The following is a 23378-nucleotide window of genomic DNA, read 5'->3' on the forward strand; positions in this document are numbered from 1 at the left end:
TTACCTTGTTTTTTTACTTTACATTTTATTGCGCAATACAGTATTGTAATTAATAAATACATACAGTATATAGTTTATGCAGTACGGTACTGTAAATTGCTCTGTTTTGCTAAATTATCACCATTCTTTAAGACTCGACTTACGATGGGGTCGTCGTAACGTATTAGTTCCATAGTTCATTTATTTGGTATAGCCCTGTGAGCCATTCGGCTCTTGAATCGGGTGCAACCGCAACAAACAAAAAACATGAACAAGAAAACATCTTAAAGTGACTATGTGTGACTGTGCAAACAAAAAATCCAGGGGAAAAAAAACATAAAAATATTCCTGAAATAGCACCGTACACCAACGCTGTGTGCAAAAATCCCAGTGGGATGCAAGTCAAACAACAACAACCACCAGACAACTAAGATTAAGGCCATCAGTCTACCGGTATCAAAAACCAGCGGCCCAACGGGGACCCGACGGGGAAATCTCTCGCAACAAGCTGAGCGGTTAAATTTCGATTTAACGTCGTGAGAATTTCATTGTGTTATCTTATTATTTTATTCTCATTCTACGTGACTTTACCGAAAGAACCAAAGAGTAAGCAGATTGGTGTCAATCGCCCGTACACTGCCCCCTGGTGCGGCGAGCCGGGCACCGCACGTGGTTGCCACGTGCGAGCAACTCGCCACGTGCGGCGGCGATGACGTCGCTCGCGCATTGCTCGCCGGTGACGCCACTTCCGGATCAAGATGTCTGCGCCCAGCTGTGCACGTGCCGCTTGACTCGGTCCGCGAATCATTTTTTTTCCCCTCTCTCACAACGAGCCCGAGTAATAATTGCGCACAATTAAGTCCACGTACACAACACACATATACTGCACAATACGCACGCAGATACAAAGAGCGCCGGTGTATCCATAAGTAATTATACGCCCACACACGAGGCACAAGTCGCATCACAGCACTGTACACGCGCACGCGAAGTTGCGCGTGAACAGACCGCGAGCGATGAACAGAGAGCGGCGCCAGCGTGGAGGGCGGCGTGGCGGACGGGGTGGCGGTCCCCGGCGGCCGCTGAGGCGCGACGCGGACAGCGAGGACGAGGCCGCGGAGTCGAACTCCTACGACACGCAGCTGGTACCGGCCGAGAGCGTACCCGGCAAGGTAAGGGCCACCCCCCCCTCAGGCCTCCCCTGGGCCTCGCCTCGCCGCGCTCCCCCTGGGCCTAGGGCCTCGCCGCACTTCCTCCGTGGGCCTCGTCGCGCTCCCCCTGGGCCTTGTCGCGCTCTGTGCTCCCCCCTGGGCCTCGCCTGGTCCTCGCCGCGCTCGTAAACTGGCGGCCGGGTGTAGGCGAGCTGGGAGTAGCAAAACGTGGCCCCACGAGTAACGGACGATTTCTTTGGTCACTTGTTGGTGTCGGGGTGATATTTCAGAGGGTCGCCCAACTTGCGAGTCTTCGTGCTTGAAACGGTCTCAGACGGTATATACTCTACCGGTATCAAGAGCCCTTGTGTTTGTGTCCATCTCATGAGATCAGGGACCATCACGCTTGATTCCATCAGGCTGTGCTGATCTTCGCGCTCGCCGTGCCTCTCCGTGTTGTGCTGCTTTCAGCTTGTAGCGTTCGAAAGTTCGTGCATTGCTTGTGTTCATTTCAGGCGCCTCGTGAGCTCTGTTATACGGTCGCAGAGGACCCATCAGCTTGGGTTCTGCCGTCAGACTCCACGCACGTGCTGCACGCCCCAGAGTGGCCATCGGCTTCATGCAGCTCTTTCAGCGCACCATATGTAGCAGCCAATTTGCACTTGCGCTCGTTCTGCGATGAAACGGTAGAATACACTCTTTAAATATAAATATTGTTTTTGGTAAACCAGGCGAATACTCAAGTACCAAGATCGTCTTGCTCGGCTCCTATGTTCTAATTAATAATTACGAATCAACTCCCCCCCCACTCACCGCTCGCGTTCTGTACGGGGCTGTTGTTGTTCCATGAAAAACAGATCAAAAACAGATCAACTGACAGGTTCCCTCTGATGCATTACGCTTCTGAATGCTCACTCTAAATCACAATTTGTCAATGAGCAATGTTGTCTGATACAAAAAAAAACCCAAAACGCACAGGCTTAACTTGCTGCTTAATGCGTTTTGCATTTCTGTTCTTTAGGGGAGCGTAAAGCATTTGAGTTTCCCCAGCGAAGATGCCTCTGATACGGAGCTCAACACGCGCGAGCTTGTCAAGCAGCAGAACTGCAAGAAGAAGAAGTCTGGAGGCTTCCAGTCCATGGGTGAGTGAATAACAAATAGCCACCGTTTAGGAGGTTTCCGAGACCAATTTCATCCACAATACAGGTTTTTTTTGGGTTAGATCGCGTAAATATATTCATGTTGTCGTTAAACCCGCCACCACCCCGACACAGCCAATTAGCAAGGTTTGTCACATAAACAGAACGTGGCCAATTCGTTACTAGTACAGCAACACCGCTGTGTTGCAGATCCAAGCCACAACATTTACAATCCGAGTACGACATTTCGCCAGTAATTGCAACTCGCTTCATCAGGCGACAGACAGATTTGTGGAGAAGTATATATTTATGGTTATTTTAATGTATTTTAAATGCCATAACTACCGTGACATTTTGAGAACGGTTTACTTTTGCTGTATGTCAGAGTTGGTTCGTTGAGTTTCTTGCAATTCTATTAAACAGTGATATAAGTGTGATAGCGGTGTGCACCTCCAATTAGCACGGTTGGCTACGTACGGTTCGAGAGGAGCAGGAGATTGCAGATCCTCAGTGTATTTTCAAATCTTAACTGTGCAAAGCTATGCATGCATTCTATACAACTGTACCAGTTTCCCCCAATGTAATAAACACTCGTTGATGGAATTTGGGATGAATGGTGTTGATGAATGGTTCGTCATTATTTTGTTTGTGTTCTAAACCAATTGGAGAATTTTACTAAATTATTTTCCCCTTTTGCAGGACTCAGCTACCCAGTGTTCAAAGGGGTCATGGGAAAAGGCTACAAAGTCCCTACACCGATCCAAAGAAAAGTGAGTCGCACCTCCAGGTTGAAGTTGGAATGTCTGTGCAGTTAATTCCATATCAGAATATTTATGCTGGAGGAATCTAATGAGCTATAAAGCACTCTTTCACAGACGTTCAGTCTAATGATTGTTTACAGTCAGGTCCCCTTTATGATTATGTAAATATTTTAACAGCCTTTCATATAGGACTTAATAATTGATTTATATTTTATTGCACTGAGGTGTCCCATACAAAACACCACTTGTTGACCATTAATTGGCTTTTGTATTCTGTAGCAAATACACAATGCGTGTTCTGTATTACATCTGAAGCACCACAAATAACACGATTCCTGTATCTCATCGGGGTTTCATCCCGCTTAAGAATGTTATCGTAACCCAAAAAAAAATAACTCATCTTCTACATCAGTAACACTGTCTTGTGACAGGGATATAATTATGCAGAATTGCAGCACGAGAGGGAAAGGTCCTTTGTAGCTATAGAAAGAGAGAAACATTGTCTGACGTACCATTGGATGGTCACATTGGTGATATTTTACAACCTTATTCTGCTCTGAAAAGGTCTATTGAAATGTTAGCCTATTATATATTTTTCAGTTACAAGTGCAATTTTAACAAAGAACAGTGTTCCTTAGATTGTTTTTATCGAGTACACCACTGACTAATCCCATATTTTATGATTTGGCCTGACAGGAAAATTGGTGCTTAAAAAGCTCGAGGTGTCCCCCCGGTCTCTCAATCATGTGTGTGCATGCGGCCTTAAAGTGCATAGCGCCTGGCACAAGCGCCATGGTGACGTCGTCGCCACTTCGTGGAGAATGGCGATTATTGTTTCATAAGCATAAACAGCGGTGGTGCTATTTCTCCCCGCGCAGTGTATCCCCGTGATCTTGGAGGGCCGCGATGTGGTGGCTGTGGCGGTTGTTGTTGTTGTTGCGGGAAGCGTAAACAGCTGTGGGTGCCGTTCCTCCCCGCGCAGTGTATCCCCGTGATCTTGGAGGGCCGCGATGTGGTGGCCATGGCGCGCACGGGCAGCGGAAAGACGGCCGCGTTCCTCGTGCCCATGTTCGAGCGCCTGCACGCGCGCAGCGCCCAGGCGGGCGCTCGCGCCCTCGTGCTCTCGCCCACGCGCGAGCTCGCCCTGCAGACGAGCAAGTTCACCAAGGAGGTGCGCGTCACACCGGGGGCCGCGCGGCGGTCGCTTTGTTTCCTTTGCGCTAATGCACGCTCTGGCAACTCTGCGAATGCGCCACGAGAGCGCCGTTGCCTCACGTGCTCAGTCTTTACGATAATTTTAAAAAACAGTTGTGGCAGGATCACATGAAATGGTACCCGTAAGCATGCAGCGCTTTTTATCTTTAAGGCGGTACGTAGTTACAGTCAATCCGCAGTCACATGCCTGGAACGTCTGGCTTATTTAGGACGGGGTAATTGAGCACTTGACCAGCATGGTAACATCAACGCCAGCGACCCACGAGGTGCAAGGAGGCCCTCGTGCTGCAGTGGATTATTATTATTACGTAAAAAATGTCGTATATGACCTACATTACACTCTGCTTTTTTGTAGTCACTTGTATACAGTGGACTCTTGATTATTCGCGTGCGGTTTTTTCCGATTTGCGAATTAACCGCACACCTGATATTTTGACATAAATTAATAACTCATGGATTTTTCCCTTGAGCCCAAATTCATAATCTAAAAAAATTTACGCGTTGTTATTATTGGAAATTTTATTACAAGTCATGTGCTTAAACCGAACAAATATGTGTGCTCGGGATATTCAACTACAGTCCAGTAGTTGCATATCTTTATAACAGTGGCCAGAGTTTGATTGATGGTGATTGGCGTGGCTCTGCTGCTGTCCACTTAGTGGGCTGAGTCTTCTGCAGGGGAGCAGGAAAGTGTTGTCACTGAGCATGCGCATCGACTGGTCGATTCTTTCCTAAAAATTCTGGTTTTGTTCATTAGCCAAACTCACTTTTCATAACTTCAACATAATTTATCCCTATATTCGTGGTTTTTGGCATAGGGGTCCACGAAACATGGATATTTTTGAATTATCCACGATAATGGAGAGTCTACTGTGGTTTAGTTCAACGTTCCCATAAATAATATTTCTGTTTGTGGAGCCGACGATCGCCGTGAATGCCGTCCGCGTGTCCCACGCCCTCGCGCTCCTCGCCACCTCGAAAAGCCTAAGTTGAACCGGGGAAGGGTGTGGTGGCATTTCTGCTTCGCTTTTGCGTTTCCACAGCTGGGGAAGCACACCGGGCTGAAGACCGCCCTCATCCTCGGAGGAGACAGGTCAGCGTATGGCACGGGCACGCATGCCCAACACTCGTAGCACCCACCGGCAAAAATGCCTCCTGTAGCGGGATTTACTGCCATGGTCCTCACCCGTCCTGTTAGTCCATGGGCCAGAGCAGAAATTGGTACCAACTCGGGTATCCTTAGTTTTACCGATGTATTTTTTTATTTCAAGTGGTTATCACTTAATTCACTGTTATTAGCTACGTAAGGATTGTGCAACAACTAAAGTTAAGCCACCTCAGGTGGTGCTGACAAGTGAAATATCTGGTGTTGGTTCATGGACTATGTGGAAAAAAACAGGCTCTTGTCTCATGAATGTGGAATTTCCTCCACTGCCATGAAAGGAGATGATTCCATGCTTATTGGAAAAGGGGAGTCACTTTCACATTTTCATTAAGTTTTACTTTGCCTTGATGTCATTGATTACAAATTTACGTCAGTTATTTCCCGTAATAAATAGCCAACCTGCCTTGCTGTGACGGATGTGTTTTCAACTCGGCGTGTTTGGCCCGAGATTATATCACTTTTATTGTTGTTTAATGACAATGCTCCAAATTAAATGATGGCAGTGCCACGCAGTGACCTCCTGCGAGTGTTTTTTGTTGCTCTGACTTTTTTTTTATTTCAGCGGTCTTGATTACTTAAGTTGCAAATTTATATCAGCACACGTTTTATTTATTTCAATGACGTACGTGTGTCCTTTCAGGATGGAAGACCAGTTTGCTGCCCTGCATGAGAACCCCGACATGTGAGCCAAGCTTTACGTGACGCGTTGTTGGCAATTTGTCGGTCCCGTACGCATTTTTGTTCAAAATAATTTAATCCGAGCTGCTCCAAAGCCTTCGGAGTCACCTGGTTGCCTGTTGTCGAGAGTTTATCAAAGCAGTAAATAGGTAAAGCCGTGATTTATTTTCTAAGTTGTAGAATGGTACTGGCAGTCACAGGGGGACTAATTGCACACAATGCCAATCTGACGTAACTCATTTACACGATTTAACGCATGTATCGTTTACAGTACTTACCCGCTCTCCTGATGACATTAATGGAATACTTAGATTAATACGGGGGGCTACGTACGGTGCAAAAGAAGTTCACCATACATACCAATCAGTAAATCATTGGTGACAAATTGCTCTGTAACAATGCTGAACCCAAGACGATACATCTTGCCATAATGTATGGCTGTGGATGAACAAATGTGAAAGTTTAGATTGGGCTATGAATACATTTTGTGGAGGACTGGAGAGAGAGCTACTAAGGTACTAACATAAGTAAAATCCAGTTATCGTTTGAAATTGAAGAAAGTTCCCTTCCTCCCTTGTCTCCTCGCCGCACCTGGGCAGCATCATCGGGACGCCCGGCCGTCTCATGCACGTGGTGGTGGAGATGAACCTGAAGCTGCAGGCGATGGAGTACGTCGTGTTCGACGAGGCCGACAGGTGAGAGACGCGCAGCTTTGATTGCCACGGAGGGGCGGGGCGGGGCTGCCAGGGGCGCGTTACCGGACGCCCGCCGGGATCCAAGTGACCTCGCCAGGCCAGGCGGACGGCGATTTCAAACCCGGTCCCGCTCGGCAATTAACCCTTTCCCATTCCGATGGCGTGCGTACGTGTAAAATTCACGGGACCACGGGGGGGGGAGAGAGAGAGATGCAAACTCCAAACACACAGCAGGCGTCGGGGTCTGGATTGGAAATCGCGACCTCCCGCAAAACCAGGCGAGGTCGTCAACATCTCCCGGCCACCGTGGCGGGATAACGTGCGAGACGCCCGCGGGCGTGCCCCTGACCACCCTCGCGTGCGTGCCACGCCCGCCCGCCCGCAGGCTGTTCGAGATGGGCTTCGCCGAGCAGCTGACGGAGATCATCCGCCGGCTCCCCGACTCGCGCCAGACCCTGCTCTTCTCCGCCACGCTGCCCAAGCAGCTCGTGGAGTTCGCCCGTGCAGGTGAGCGCGCGCGGTTGCAAGGTTAAGGGGGGCGGGGGGGGGGTCGCCACGTAACTCCCGTTTCAACCAAATTCGTAGTCGTCCACCATCGTTATTTTTTACGCTCCGCTTTCGTCTCCGTTGGATGCCAGTCGTGCTTTCCCCTTTTAGTTCCACGATTTGTTCGCTTGAGATATTTTACGACGAGCTGTCGCTGCGACGACTGGTCTAACCGCTGCTGTTGTCCCCCCGGCTCCAGGCTTGAGTGACCCAGTGCTGATTCGTCTGGACGTCGACTCCAAGCTGAGTGACCAGCTCAAGGTGGGTCAGTGCCACGAGAGGGCGGCCGTGTCTCACAACTCGATCGCTCCTGAGCTTGCGGATGTGTATCACGAGGTGTCTCTTGGGCAGCCGCAGGCATTGGGTGAATGTTTGTGTGTGTGTGTGTGTGCACCTGTGCATGATAAGTTGGGGAGCAGTCGGCGACCCGAGTTCCGATTCCTGCTCACGGCCAACACCGATGACAATTATCTAAACCGGTCCTGGGCCTCCCCTAGGTCGACTCGGCCTCAAATGAGTACATGGTGCTATGTGTAAATATCGATATTATGGAGACAAAGGCAGCCGGGCGTGGTGCTGGCCACCCACCCCCTCGTGTGCTGTTCCGGGCTTCATAGGTGCTCGCTTAACAGCACTTGCCCGAAAAGTCTGTTAAGGCTACACGGGGCATCTTTGTCTGTGTGATACGTGTGGGAACGGCGGCTTTTGTCTCACGGCAAACGCCGCAGCAGCAGCGTAGCTCTGTGGCCATGGGGGTCTCTCGGTCGTCGACTCGCCCTTTAATGAGCACGCGGCGCGATGCGTGGCCAAGCCTGGCGCTGGGCACACACCGCTCCTTCATGCGTCACGTCAACTTTAATAGGTCGGCGGGTTGGTGCAGTGGGTACACTTGCGCCTCGGTAAGAAAGCCCTGGGTTGGATTCCTAACTCTGGTGCCTTTCTGTGTGGAGTTTGTACATTACCCACCGCCCCCCCGCTAGTTTTGCATGAGTTTGCTTCCGGTTGCGTGGTTTCCTCCCATAGCCAAAAACAACCTCGTAAAGTGAAGCTGGTATTGGCCAAACATCACAATACCGAAAGGCACCCTGAAAATGACTTTATTGGGATTGCACGCATCGCAACATCGACCCCACTGCTGTGAAAACTTGGGCAGGACCCGCCTGAAAAAGAGTTGAGTCTTTCGGTGAAGCTTTCCTGGGTAAACAAATAAACTCGGGATAGCAACAGGCGCTCAACTCACGGCACCTTCCCCAATAGTCGTGCGAGGCCGTGCGGGGGATCGTCGTATGAACATAGCGCGTGCGTGCGTGCGTGCGTGTACCAGCTGGCGTTCATGTGCTCGCGCGCGGACGACAAGCCATGCGTGCTGCTGCACCTCCTGCGCACCGTGGTCAAGCCGCACGAGCAGACGGTCGTGTTCGTCGCCACCAAGCACCACGTGGAGTACCTGCGAGAGGTATCGCTATCGTCGACGCGCACACAAAGACGCGCGCGCGCGCACGAGTAACAATCATCAACATAGACGCGTATTCGCAGATGCTAAGATAAAGATCGCCCGTGTAGCCTGAACGGATTTGTTTTGACTGCCGTGCTGTTAACGGGCACCTATGAAGGCCGGCAGGGCACACGAGCGAGTGGGAGGCCAGCACCACACCCCGGCCGCCTTTGTCTACTGAGTGGCGATGTTTGCTCATCGCACCGGGTACTCGTTTGGGGGCCGAGTCGACCCCGGGGAGGCTCTAGGGGAGGTCTGCTGCGGTGTGGAAACATCACCACTTGGCAAAACAAAGGTGACCAATCACCTTGCCCCAACAGTCTGTTGAAGGCTATACGTGGGATCTTTGTCTTGTGCCTCCGGTTTTTTCCCTCCACATTTAGAAACGTGCGTTAAAGAGTATTTGGCTGCTATGAATGTCCACGTGCTGATAAGCCACTTCGTTAAGCTGTCATTTGTGGCCAGGTCGCTTCTGAAAAAGAACTATGGCTCATAATAAGTGCGGCCTGGAAGCGTATTATTAAATAATACACATTACATTTTGATTTAAAGAATTACTAATCTACAACTCATTACTAATCATAACCAATGACTGATTACTAATTGATTATATAATTACATTACCCCCCCTCCGCCTCTAATCACTGCACCTGATGAGTTAAGTGATGACGTCACCCTGCTGCTCTATATAAAACCGGGAGCAAGCGAGGGCTTTACCATTCTGGCGAATTGCCCGATGATGCTGGAAGTATTTACCAGCGAAACGTCGTACTCAAACTGTAAATGTGGATTAACTCTTCAACACACCGGTGGGCTGAAGTAGTGAATTATTTGTCTTTTGTCAACGTGACACTTTTTTTGCTGATTGGCCGTGTCGGGTGGTGGAGGGTTACGACACATTTATAAATAAACGCGATCTAACCCCAAAAAAACCTTTATTATGAATAATATTGGTCGCGAAAGCCTACGTGTTAAACTAACTATGGCTCAGTGCGCCTTACCTGGTCAAGTTAAAATAATTTTGGTGACATGGTGTGGCTCTCGTGCGTTTGTGCCCGTATCCACTTGTGTGCGCGCTCGCCGTGCGCGTGCCCAGCTGGTGAGCCAGGCGGGCATGAGCTGCGCGTACATCTACAGCGCCCTCGACCAAACGGAGCGCAAGATCAACGTGGGCAAGTTCGTGCACAAGAAGACCATGCTGCTGATCGTGACGGACGTCGCCGCCCGTGGCATCGACATCCCCATGCTGGACAACGTCATCAACTACAACTTCCCGGGGAAGCCCAAACTCTTCATTCATCGCGTCGGTGAGTGGTGGGGCGGGGATTCGTGTTGCAAATTTTGATGAGGCGGCTAGTTGTAATTACCGGCGAAATGTCGTACTTGGATTGTAAATGTGGATTTGCACTCCCAACGCACCGGTGTTTGCTGTACTAGTAACGAATTGGCCACGTTCTGTTTACGTGACAAACCCCACTGATTGGCTGTGTCGGGTGGTGGCGGCGGCTTTTAACGACAAACTCATTTACGCGACCTAGCCCAAAGAAACCCATATCATGGATGATATTGGTCGCGGAAGCCTTACGTGGTGTTAAACCGAGGATCTTTGTGCCCTGCGATTCAGGCCGCGTGGCGCGCGCCGGTCGCTCTGGCACGGCGTACTCCCTGGTGGCACCGGACGAGATGCCCTTCGTTATCGACCTCCACCTCTTCCTCGGGCGACCCCTGCGCTTCCCCGCCACTGCGGCCGCCGCCGCCGCCGCCGCCGCCAACGAAGCGGGTAAGAGGCCCTCCCGTGCGTCGGCTGCGTTCACGAGGACGCGGAACCTCAAACCCCCCCCGCCGCTCGTCATCATCGTCGGCAGCCTTCGCTGGGCTTGCCAATGAAAGCCATGATGCCGCCGCCTGCCATAAACGGGGGACGTGGTGTTAACAGCGCGCTTGAGTTGCGTGGATTCTTCTCCGTTTTTGTTCCCCCTCCGCATTCAGAATCAACAGTCACGCGTTTCAAGAGTATTCGGCTGCTGTAAGTTTCCCCGTGATAATGATGATGTTGATGACAAGCCACTTCGTTGAGCTGTCATTTGTGATAGCCAGGTCGCTACTGAAAAATAACTATATATATCAGTGGGCCTTACCTGGTAAATTATGAATAGTTTATAGTTATAGTGCGTGTGTGTGTGTGTGTGTTTTTATATGTACTGCGTATACACGTTGGGGTGGAGCGGGTGACGCACTATGTTACGAACCCACCACACCCGAGTTCGAGTCCCTACAATGGTGGGCGTCGGTGGCGAGTGATATCTCAACTGGTCCTGGCTCTACCATGAGTGGACTCGGCCCTGAATGAGCATTTGTTGTTCTATGTAAACATCAGCAATGGAGATGCAAAGGTGGCTGGGCACAGTGCTTGCCCCCCTTGGGCACTGTGCCGGTCTCCCAAGTTGTTTGCTCAGAGCCCTTGCTCCGAAAGCTCCACGGGGATTGCCTGTGTATTCTGTGCGCGTGTCTCTGAATGGTGTCTTTCTGTGTGCGTCGTCAGGGTAATGATTTGCATGTGTAGTGCTCTTGCTGACATGCCTCGGCAACTCCCAAGTGCCTTGCTGCATCGCATCTCATCCCAACCATTTCCCGCACCTCCGATTAGCACGGTTGGCTAAAAAGAAGTTCAAGATGCATGCATACATACAACCATTGCAGCGCCCTGCTGCAGTCTAGCCAAGGGGGACACCCCCCCCCAGCGGCAGCTAGCCCGATGCGGCGCATGGTGTACGCAGAACCGGCCTGCAAACGGGCACAAGTCTGCCAGTGGGGGGGTGATATTGCTTTGCTGTTTTCCCATTTATATTTGCGAGTAACTTACAAAAATTGTTAAATTTGAAGCGTAAGGCCGACGCGCATGGCCTACTCTCTCTCGAATATTTTCTCGAGATCTTTAGACATCCGCTTCGAATCATTCGCCCACGCGTCCGCGGTCATTTACGCGGGCAGCATTAACCGGGCCGGCCCGCCGGGGTTCACGAACCGCCCCCCCTCCGTAGCTCTCGCCCGCGGGCCGCCGCTCGGCCGCGTCGCCAACCGCTGGTCCCAGCGCGCGTCATGACCCCCCCTCCCACCCTCCCCCCCTCCCACCCTCCCACCCTCCCACCCTCCCACCCTCCCACCCTCCCGCCGTGCACGCCAACGCAGGAGGAGCGGCGGCGGCCGACACGGACGGGCTGCTCGGCCGCGTGCCGCAGTGCGTGCTGGACGACGAGGAGACGCTGCTGCGGGCCCAGCACGACTCCTCGCTGGAGCTGAGCTCGCTGCAGCACGTCGCCGAGAACGCGTTCCAGCACTACGCCCGAACGCGGCCGGCGCCCTCCTCCGAGTCCATCAAACGAGCCCGGGCCCTCAAGATGGCGTCCTTGCCCGTCCACCCGCTCTACTGTGAGCCCCCGACGCCTTTCATTCGCTCCCGTGTCATCCTTTTACTGCTACTACCACCCACGGCCTTTGGGCTCGCTTAACGTCCTTGATGTTTCCGTGGTTGTCATTAATTGTTTATGTATACATAGATTAATTCCAGGTTTCGTCCATTTTGGACGAATCTACGCGAGTCACATGACCCATTGCTAAATGGAACTTAGATTGCAGGACCTCTCTCACTATCTTTGAAGTATTCTTCCAGACGAGCATTATTTTCTTTGTTTTTGAGAGGTACAGTAACACACAATTTTATCCGCCAAATCTGTCTCGGTGGTGCAGCTGTAGAGGGCACGACGGCTTTGAATCGGAAGGTTGCAAGCTACAATCCCAGTGAGGAATCAACTCGATTCTTCATCTGTCCGTGATCAATAAAAACGAGTGGCACTTTGTAGAGAAGTCGCCACTGCTGGCTCTGCGATGTTAACAAGGAATGGCAGACACCCACGCTCAACCGAGTGGGAAATCGCTTGTTGAGTACCCATAGCTGGGGCTTGTTCAACTCAAAACAAAGTCCCCGGCAGTGTTGTTTGTCAGAATTGGGCAGTAACAGCGAGTGTGTGGACTCCACTTGTTCAGTCTCTATGGGATAGAGTGTTTCCCCCTTGCACGTGTGGGTTTTTTCCATGCGGTTTCCTCCCACAGGTGAGCACTCATTAATGTAGCTACACCACCTTAATATATAGAGGAACGCAGAGCTTGGGCTCGGCGCGCGACTGCCTTCCCGCTTGTCAGGATCAGAATATTTATACTGGAGGAATCCGACAAAGCTACGAAGCTCTTTTTCACATTTTTCCAGTATTCAATCGGAATGTTCAAAGGCAATCAAGAGCGCCATATCCACTCGCACCATCTCCTCGTGTGTCATTTGCCAGAGGCTTCTTCGTAGTCTATGGCTCTAGGCAGTGCAATTCGCTAGAAGGCCACCCCCCCCCCCATCCTATCGGGGCTGAACGGAGGTCGTGTGCCTTTGCGTTTATGGTTCGTGTTGTTGCGTGTCCTGGCGAGTTGCCGCTTGCACAATGAGACATTCCTAACGATCGGGAACGCCGCCGCCGCCGCTCTGTTTTCCCAGCCGAGATCCTGGAGCAGAATGAGCACGAGAGGCTGAAAATCGTCGATGAAATCAAGAACTACAAGTCCAAGGCCGTGAGTCTCACTTGACGATTGGCGTGCGTTGTTGATTCCGTGTGATTCGCACGGAGACGCTCAACGCGCTTGTTACGCGACGCATGACGTAGGGGGTGCTTGTAGGGTGATTGCCTTTTCAAACGTCGATTAATAAGTCTTTTTGTTATTGTTAAGTGTAATGCGTTGCATTGCTTAATCCATTGAAATTTATTATAAAAAAATATTCTTTGGGTCTTTCGGTATAGTCACGTAGATAGGTTGAAAGAAAATAACAAAAAAACTACGACGTTTCGATGGCAACACAAGAGTTCGTCTTCCTGATGACGGCCGCTTGTGTTGCGATCGAAACGTCGTAGTTTTTTTTGTCATTTTCTTTGAACCCATCTATGCGACTTTACCGAAAGACCCAAAGAATAAGAATTCGTGCAGTCACGAAAGCTTTAAGTCATGATTGATTATTAAGCTCAAGATATGAGCATTGCCTTGTGTAAACGTTCATTTTTTTATTTGAATACTTTGTCATTTATATATTATGTTTGTGATTCCTACCACCACGAGAGGCCGCTGTACCACAACAGACGTGTTCACAAGTCTAAATCACAACACCAAATTGTGACGATAATTCGATTCGTGCTTCGAGCGAATATTTACAGGGAATGCCAACGGAGGCCTATCACGGTTAAAAGCCTGTCGCAGCTTAAGAGTCACCAAATCTGGTTAACGAATCGCACATCCACCGTCGATTCCTTGAGATCATTCGCCCCGCTGTGCTTTCGGCGTCCCGCAGACCATATTCGAGATCAACGCCACGAAGAAGACGGTGGCGAGCGAAATCATGAGGGCCAAGCGGGCCAAGCACGGCCGAGCCATCGGCTACCACCGCCAGGCCCTGCAGGAGAAGGTGGCGGCGGCGGCGTCCGCGCACGAGGGCGGCCCGGAACCGCAGCGCCGCGTCGCTGCCGCCAACGAGGAGGAGACGGAAGAGGCGCTTGACGTACGGAATGAATAACAGCGTGTTGTGTTTTAACCGCGTATCAGCGGGGATCCGTACTTGCTTGTGACTATTCTCTTCCGCCTTGCCCATCCTTGCTGCTGATACTTCCCTTACCCAGACCCCCCCCCCCTCCCCACCCAGCTACGGACAGGCCTACCACAACCACTATCACTACCCCTCTCACTGTCACTACCCCTATCACTACCCCTATCACTACCCCTGCTAATCCTTGCCTCCGCCCCCCCCCCCCGGCTAAGAAGAGAACTACTCCAACCCCTCCTTAAACTCTCCCGCCTGTTCTCCCATCCCCGTAGCTACACCAGCACTGTGAATAACCCCCCACTCTTTATCTCAACCGCGATCGTCCTACGTACCATTTTACAATTCATAGTTCATAGTTCCATTTATTTGGTATGGCCCTGTGAGCCATTCGGCTCTTGAATCTGGTGCAACCGCAACAAACAAAAAACAAAAACGTGAACAAGAAAAGATCTTAATGTGACTGTGCAAACAGAAAATCCAGGGAAAAAATATTCCTGAAATAGCACCGTACACCAACGCTGTGTGCAAAAATCCCCGTGGGATGCAAGTCAAACAACAACAACAACAACCACAAGAAAACTTAGATTAAGGACATCAGTCTAACTCCGTACTACAATAAACAAAAACATGGCCAAACCAAAAAAACTTTTTGAAAATCACCAAAATAAAAGCCATAAATGCAATGTAACAGTGATCATAGGGACTGTGACCGAATTTTTAACAACTACATGAATAACAAGTAACACCAAACCCTAGAGCCATATTTTAGGCCACTGAATAGCAGTGGAAATTGCTGCAAAGCACCTTGGAATCGGTCGCTAACATCAAAGATGAGGTGTCACTTGGCATGGTGCGGCCACGTATGGTGCTTGCACAGGAAGTTCAACATACGTAGATGAATCTATCCACGACTTGACCACTCCCCGGATTTCTTCCCTGTCTGCTCTGTAAGGGCAATACCTCAATCATTTCTAAAGTTTAAACAAATCAAGGGGGCGGGGGGGTGGTGGGGGCGCGGTCTCCCTGCTCAAACGAATAACTTGGCAGCATTTCGATTTGAAGCTTTCGTGACTGCAGGGATTCATATTCTTGGTTCTTTCGCTAAAGTCACCACATAGAGAGGGGAAATAATAAAATAAATAAAACAATAAAATTATCTCGACGTTTCGATTGCAACACAAGCAATCATCGTCAGGTGTGAAAACCAAAGCAAAGAATTTTATTGTTTTATTTTATTACTATTATTTCCCTTCTACGTGACTTTACCCAAAAGAACCAAGAATATGAACTGGGCAGCACTCGCCTATTTCCGACAGCCACGAGGCGGCCGTGACATTGGCGCATGTCCGTGGTTAGAAGGGGGGGGGGGGGGGGGCGGGTCACTTTGTAGCACGGCCGTTGTTGACTTCCCACGACCGTGTGGTTAAGTTGTTTTATTGTCGCCGGAAACGACTGCGGGGCCGCATTGACCCCTGGGCGGCGGTTTTAACTTGTCGATTTTCCCACCGCGTGTTTTTTTAACCCGATGCCCCCCCCGCCCGCCGTGACCGCCGCGCAGGCGGTGTTCTCCGAGGTCGTGGGACGGAAGCGGAAACGTCCCCAATCGGACGGCGATCCCGACAAGGGGAAGCGCAAAAAAGTGGACACTGCCAAGGACGAAGAATTCTACATCCCGTACCAGTCGAAAGACGCCAACTCTGAGAGGGGGTGCGGCGTGCAGAACACGCACACACACACACACGGAGTGATGCGTCGCAGCATGCAGGAGAGGGTTGTGGATTTATGCCGACCGTCGCCCGTTGAAACCTGCTGTAATCGCCAGCGAAACGTCGTGCTCGATTTGAGAATGTTGTGCGTTTACTCTCCGACGCGCCCTCCAATTAGCACGGTTGGGGGTGGGGGGGGGGTGAATCTTTGTCTTTGTTTTTTATACTGTGCACGCTGTCCTGTTTGTACACAAGTGTGTTGCGTTTTGTGCCGTTGTGCGCGGTGCACGTGTAGTTGTGCGCGGTGCACGTGTAGTTGTGTGCGGTGCACGCTGTGTACCCTCCACCGAGTGTAACCATTGTGGTACGGGTATGGCAAGAGTGTGATGGCGGTGCACTCGTAGGTAGGTGATTGTACGCGGTGCGTGCTGTGCCGCGTGCACGTGTTGTGGTAGGCATGCGTAACCAGTGCTGTGCGCGCGTGTGACGGGAGTGTGCAGGTTGAGCATGAATGGGAACACGGCGTTTGAACAGCAGGCGTCCGGGGCTGTGCTGGATCTCATGGGCGACGACACGCGGGACCTGGACAAGAACAAGCAGCTCATGCGATGGTCCGTGTGCACGTGTGACACAGCTTGTGCATTTGAGCACAAGCTGGTAGTATCGCGGTTAGCGCTACGCTGCGCTACGAACCCGGCGGTCCGAGTTCAATTCCCGCTCGCCGTCAACGCCCGTGTGACGATTATTTGAACTGGTCCTGGGGACTACCCTAGGTCGACTCGGCCTCAAATGTGTACCTGGTGCAATCTGTAAGCATCACCACTGGGGAGACAAAGGCGGCTGGGCGTGGTGCTGGCCACCCACCCCCTCGTGTGCCGTGCCGGCCTTCATAGGTGCTTGCTAACAGATCTTGCCCCAAGAGTCTGTTAAGGCTATACGGGGGATCTTTGTCTTGTCTGTGTATCTGAGCAGACTGTGTCCCCTGTTCACCTGATTGAGTGACTTCTGTACTTGGCTGCCTCCTGCAGCGCTCAAATTTGGGATTCTGTTGGGGCTGCGTGATGGCCACTAGGGGGCATTGCAGCAAAATCAATTGTCGTGCCATGCCCCTGTCTTTGCTCTCCACCGACACAAACCGGCACTGTCCAGCGCGGTGAACTATGCCTCAGATAACCCACACAGTGTGGCGAGGCCCTCATTCAGCAGTAGATTGACAAAGGCTGAACGTTTTGAAAATTATTATCATCAATTATGGTTTGCGCACGTGGTCATGTCCGTTAGGACCGCCAAGGCTGCTGTCGTTAACGTAATGTGCTCCAGCGATGCATCTGTACACATGTCTTTCCCGGAAAGGCGATTCCGTCCGATGTTTCATTGTGAGCAATTCTCTTTTTAAACTCTCTCTCTGTCTCGCGTGTGTGTGCGTGTCGCGCAGGGACAGAAAGAGGAAGCGCTTTGTGCGCGACTCCGGCAACAAGGAAGGCAAAAAGAAAATTAAAACGGAGAGCGGGCAGTACATCTCCGCCTCGTACAAGACCAACTTGTATCCTGTTATCTGTGCTGGAAATTGAAGAGATGTGGCTCAGGGCTCGGAGCGCTCAGATCCGGAAACCGCTGACACCTATCCTGGGTTAGAACCCGGGTTCCAGCCACCTTGTGGTTAGAGAGTTGATGGTTTTGGCTCAGTCACCAAAGGCTGCACAAATAAAGCATCAGGTTATGGTTTTTAACTTAATTTGGCTACATTCCAGGTCAGATTTTACTTACTCCTTTGACCGCCTTACACCAAAGTTTTTGAGAAATTCGCCTCCCCTTAGTCTTGTTTAAATAAAAAAAAGGTCGCTTGCAGGAATCTCAGAAGTAGTTCTCAGATATCAGTTTCTGTGGGTTCTCTACACGTGGAGCACGGTCGGAATAGAATTTGGAAAAATACAAAAAAGCGAAAAAACATCGGGGACTTTTTTTTGGTTCACTCTGTACACGTCGTCAAGTCGCGACAGAACTTGACGTGTCACGCAGATTTGTCTTGTCGAGACATCTTGCACTCCGAAATTAAGGAAGTGCAATCTAATGTTGGGTAAGAGGCCTAGCTTAAGTGCCTCCCTCTTTGTAGTTCTGTGGCATCAACTTTCTGGCGATATTTATGTAAAGATTTAATTGTGAAGGACCCCTTGAGGGGAGTGGGACATTTTAGTATGCAAGGGAGTCCCAAGTTCACCTACGTGAGCTCACTCTCCGCTTACCGAAAGCGTGTCGGGAAAGTGTGACTTCACCCCACGACGCGAGTCTGAGGCAAAAAATTTAAATCAAAATGTAAACGTTCGTTTCTGACGGTACTCCGCCCTCGTAGCCACAGGAGAACGCCTGCCCCTAGGAATAGCGACGTCCATGCCCGTGTTGTGAGAGCCTTGACCCCGCAAGCAGCTACGCGGAGTGGCGCAAGAAGAACCGGATCGACGATCGCGTCTCGGAGGACGAGGACGAGGAGGAGGGCGGCGGCGGTGGGAGGAGGGGACGCGGCGGCGCGTGGAGAGGTGTGGCACTGGCGTGTAGGATCCGGCTTTCCTCATTCTCTTGACCCTCTTCCTTATGCCCACCTCCCCCCACGCCCTTTGAACTTTGTCATCGCACGTCTGCTGAAAGTGTTTCGCGCGCAGCCCTTCTGTGTCCGTCCAGCCGAGAAGGTGACCGCTGAGGAGAGATGTGTGCAGGAGCCACGTGGATTTGTGGCATCGCAGGACTGATGGGTAGACATGGCATGGGGATAGACATGGCATGGGGAGGATCATGATGGTGACGGAATTTTTTATATTTAAAGCTTAGTTGCCTCGACCTTACAGCGTACGGAATGTACCACTGGACGGTGGCATTTATGTTTACGCAGTGTTTTGTTTGAACGACTCTCACTGACCCCCGATTTGGAACTTCACCAGTGATTGTTCTGAAAATGCTCTTGGCCCCCCTGTCAATGGAATCCGAAATTTCCACCAAGAGCTCGGAAACGTATCAGGGAAATGAGTATTTCCCAACGCTCTCTCAGCGCGTGGGGAGAGAAACCTGGGTTTCGGCTTGTCCGTACAAACGCGCGTTGCCACACGTGTGCCCTCCCCCCCCGCCCCCGCCCCATTCTCTCTCCACGCAGGCGTAAGGGGTAAGAGGAGGGACGGCCGAGGCGGGCCCCCCGGCAGAGGGGGCCACCCGGGGGCCTCTCGCCGCGGCGGCGGCGGCGGAGCCGGCAAGCAGCAGCGCGTGCGCTCGGAGCTGCGGAACCCCGACCAGATCCTGAAGGCGCGGCGCAAGAAGGAGAAGATGGACTTCCTGCAGAGCGGTGGCCTGAAGAAGTTGAAGGCCAGCCGAAGAGGCCAAGGGGGTGGATTCGGAGGCCATGGTGGGGGGAGAGGGGGCGGCCGTGGGGGCGGCCGTGGGGGCGGCCGTGGGGGCGGCCGTGGGGGAGGCCGTGGGGGCGGCCGTGGGGGAGGCCGTGGGGGCGGCCGTGGGGGAGGCCGTGGGGGGGGCCGGAGGGGAGGGCCGGGGGGAAAGCGATGAATCCCGACGAATGAAAGGGTGGCACGTGAATTGATGCGGAGTTATAAAAAAATCTTAACTCCGAATGACTGAGTGGACCACGTCTTGTTATTCACAGTACCAACTTCAGCCACAGCTAAAAGCATTGATGAGGAAACTTGCTCCGACCCCTGACCTCCGGAGAGCACCGTCAGAGCACTCGCCGGTTCGGAGGCATGCTGCAGCCCTTAAGCCACACTTCTGTTACCCGTGTCGTGCAGACGGCTTGCAGGACAGGTGGGAAAATTGTGCGACAGCGTTTACATGCAATGCCAGGTGAGGATGGTAACATATCGGCCACAGTGGCGCATCTTGGCCTCGGTAGCTGCGTATTTTGGTTTTGGGAGGCACGCTACCAGTCTACGATGGCTGCCGAGCTAATACTAACAAAGCCAGCATTTGGAACTTGCACAAAGAGGGATTTTTTTGCAGGCTTTGGCAGAGCACCATCTTTTTCCCCACCCACCACCACTGCCCCAACACTGCAAAAGTCTCTGCACGTACACAAGAATAATAATAATTACAGCTTGCACAGCTTAACGCAGGGGTCGGCAACTTGCGACTTCGCAGCCGCGTGCGGCTCTTTCAGGACTGTTGCTTCGTGCCGTTGTTTCTACATCGAGGACCACCGTCTCGTATTCACCACGTGCATTGCGGATCCTGAAATATAGATTTTTTTTTTCTTTTACCGAATTCGGGAAAACAATGTCTTGAGTTATTTTGTTTTCCGACCTCTGGTGTTAGCGCCTTAAATAGGCGTTACGGGAGAAAGAGGTTCAATTGGGGTAGACTGCCCAGGAAATTGACGCAGGTCAGAGGATTTCAGAAGGGCAAAGACTTCGAGCAGGGGAATCTTCCTACTGAGCAACAGTGGGGAAAATAACCCTGTTGGATTTTTTTTTGTTTTGGAGTAAGAGAAGACGTGTTCGTGTTTCTGTGCTAATGACGCGAGGCTTGGGAGAGCTCTGAAGGGGGTGGAGTGGGCCAGAGAAAGAGCGTCTGTGCACAGCCTGGACCCCCACCCCCAAGGGAGGGGCTGTACCCATCTGTAATGGGGTTGTGGGTCTGCCAAGGCCTACATCGTCTTTTTGTGGGGTTGCATTGACTGGAAGTGCAAAATGGCACAAGAGGGGAGACCCTTTTGATGCAAGTCAGCTGCATGTGTGAAACTTCGTTCGAATCCGTATATATGCGCATACATTTCACCTTGATTCCTCAAGGTGTGATTTTTCCAATAGTTGGAGCGTTTAAAGAATATTGTAAAATATTGTGCAGCTTTCCCACCCCTTTTATGTATTTCTAAATAAGAACAATGCGTTTGAATTCTTAAGAATGTAATAAATTTACACTCGCATCACGACGCTGTGGTTGTTACATTTGTGTTACGCGTTGAACATTTCTATGGCAGGATTTATCAAACTCTTAACCCTGATATATTTTGTAAAGCATTGCCCGGTAGACCTCCCCACCACCGTTTCCCCCCCCCCCCCCCCCCCATTCAGTGTTAATCTCCATCTTACTCGAGGCCAGTTCTCGCCCTCTGCGACACAATGTGTGAACATGAAAAATAAGTTTACGTTTTACCATTTCTGGCAATTCAAAAGGTGTTAAGATATTCTAACACCAAATGGATACCTTTTGCAAGGAATCAAGTACTGCATTAACCGCACACAGTACTTGCGGTGAACATGAAAACAAACATTGCTCTTATTCTTGGTTCTTTCGGTAAAGTCACGTATCAGGGAAACAATAAAATAATACAAATATAAAATTACAATTCTCACGTTTCGACTGCAACACAAGCAATCCTCACCTGATGATAATTGCTTGTGTTGCAGTCGAAACGTCGTGAGAATTTTATTGTTTTATATTTGTATTATTTTATTGTTTCCCTTCTATGTGACTTTACCGAAAGAACCAAGAATATGAATCCCTGCAGTCACGAATGCCTTAAATCAAAATTTTTACATTGCTCTAATAATATATTTATCCATTGTCTTTGAAACTGATTGGCCTACACCAGAGCATGTTTGTCTGCATGTTCACCACAAGGACTGTGTTTAATGCAGACTTTATTCTTTGAAAAAATGTATCTATTTGGTGTTTACACATCTCAAGGGTAAAATCTATTCTTATTTTTCATACTTTGAAACTGGCAAAAAGGTCCCCATGAATGTGTGAAGACAGCCTCGGGCCATCCGAGGTTATTTTCTGTTTCATTTAAAAATGTTTCTCGTCAAACTTTTTTATTTTACCAAGTAAGGCCCACTGAACTACAACACTGTAATTGTGTTGAGTTGTCTCCATGCCGTTTGTTGCATGGGTCTCATTTTTGGAGTCGCGTCGGCCAGTTTTGACGTTGCGCTGCAACACTAAAAATTTTATGTATTCCAACGAAGCAATACAATTTTACCGGGTCAGGCCTACTGAGCTATATAGCTCTTTTTTTTCAGAAGCGACCTGGCCACAAATGATAGCTCAACCTCGTAGTGGCTTGTGTGGACATTTCTTGCCGCCGAATACGCTAAACGACAGTGCTACGCTCCGTCCTTTGTTTGCTGGTAGCAGAAGTGACGGAGCACGTACAGTAAGAGGTGAAATCTTGCAAATTCTTGCTCATGCCAACTGCTGGTGAAAGGGCTTCCATGAGAGGGAGCTGCAGAGGGCATTTTTTTTTTGGAGCGGCGGTTCTTATCCCGGCGTGCGAGACGTCACATTTTTTAGAAGGTAAATCATCGAAAACACAAACGCGGCCAAGTTAAGTGCAACTACTTTGTTTAATCAAACCAATGTATTTATTAACGTACATTTTTTATGATTTAGAACCAAAGGGTTGCAAGGGTCCAGTAAAGGTTAAGATTCAATTTATTTTATAGATATTATTCATAAAGGTGTTTGGGTTAGATCGCGTTATTTATAAATGTGTCGTAACCCTCCACCACCCGACACGGCCAATCGGCAAAAAAGTGTCACGTTTACAAAAGACAAATAGTTCACTACTTTAGCCCACCGGTGTGAGAGAATCCACAACATTTACAGTTTTTGAGTACGACGTTTCGCTGATAATTACATCCAGCATCATCGGGCAATTCACCAGAATGGTGAAGCCCTCTCCACTTGCTCCCGGTCTTAAATAGAGCAGCAGCAGGGTGACGTCATCATTTAACTCATTCAGGTGCAGTGATTTGAGGCGGGGAGGGTATTGTAATTATATAATATATTGGTAATCAGTCAATGGTTATGATTAGTAATGAGTTGTAGATTAGTAATTAGTTGTAATGTGTGTTATTGTGATTATATGCTACTTTAGTAATCCGTTAATTAGTATGTGTTTCCCCTATAAGGAATTGTAATATGTATTATTTAATAATACGCTTCCAAGCCGCACAGCTTGTAGCTGTCAGAGCGATTAAAGTTATTTCTATTTCTCTCAATTTCAATGGATTCTCTTAATTAGTCTTTTGCCAGTAATCATTAGTTTTGCGCAACACTTCAACGTTACACCCACGTGACTTCACCGAAAGAACCAAAGAGTAAGAACCGCTTGCTTTAGATGGTCTTTGGTCCACCCTTATAACATGCTGGCCATGCGTCGTGGGAGTCGTGGGGGGTACCCACACTTTACCCAACCCACAAGTGATCTGTGGTGTAC

General features: G+C 50.2%; 1 protein-coding gene across 1 annotated transcript; it reads left to right on the forward strand.

Annotated features, from left to right (window-relative positions):
- Window positions 1–612: 612 nt before the first annotated feature.
- Window positions 613–19861, forward strand: DDX54 (DEAD-box helicase 54). The gene is made up of 21 exons (XM_076072470.1): window positions 613–1151; window positions 2152–2272; window positions 2969–3039; window positions 4013–4201; window positions 5289–5338; window positions 6051–6092; window positions 6688–6783; window positions 7169–7290; window positions 7529–7590; window positions 8654–8785; window positions 9921–10131; window positions 10449–10604; window positions 12014–12253; window positions 13365–13438; window positions 14208–14414; window positions 16015–16163; window positions 16663–16773; window positions 17598–17705; window positions 18587–18696; window positions 19305–19595; window positions 19806–19861. The coding sequence occupies exons 1-21, from the start codon at window positions 996–998 to the stop codon at window positions 19859–19861; spliced, it is 2754 nt and encodes a 917-aa protein (XP_075928585.1). The 5' UTR covers window positions 613–995.
- The last annotated feature ends 3517 nt before the right edge of the window (window positions 19862–23378 follow it).

The sequence above is a fragment of the Petromyzon marinus genome, chromosome 38 (assembly GCF_048934315.1).
Source record: "Petromyzon marinus isolate PM22_M1 ecotype Great Lakes invasive population chromosome 38, UKy_Petmar_22M1.pri1.0, whole genome shotgun sequence".
NCBI lineage: Eukaryota > Metazoa > Chordata > Hyperoartia > Petromyzontiformes > Petromyzontidae > Petromyzon > Petromyzon marinus.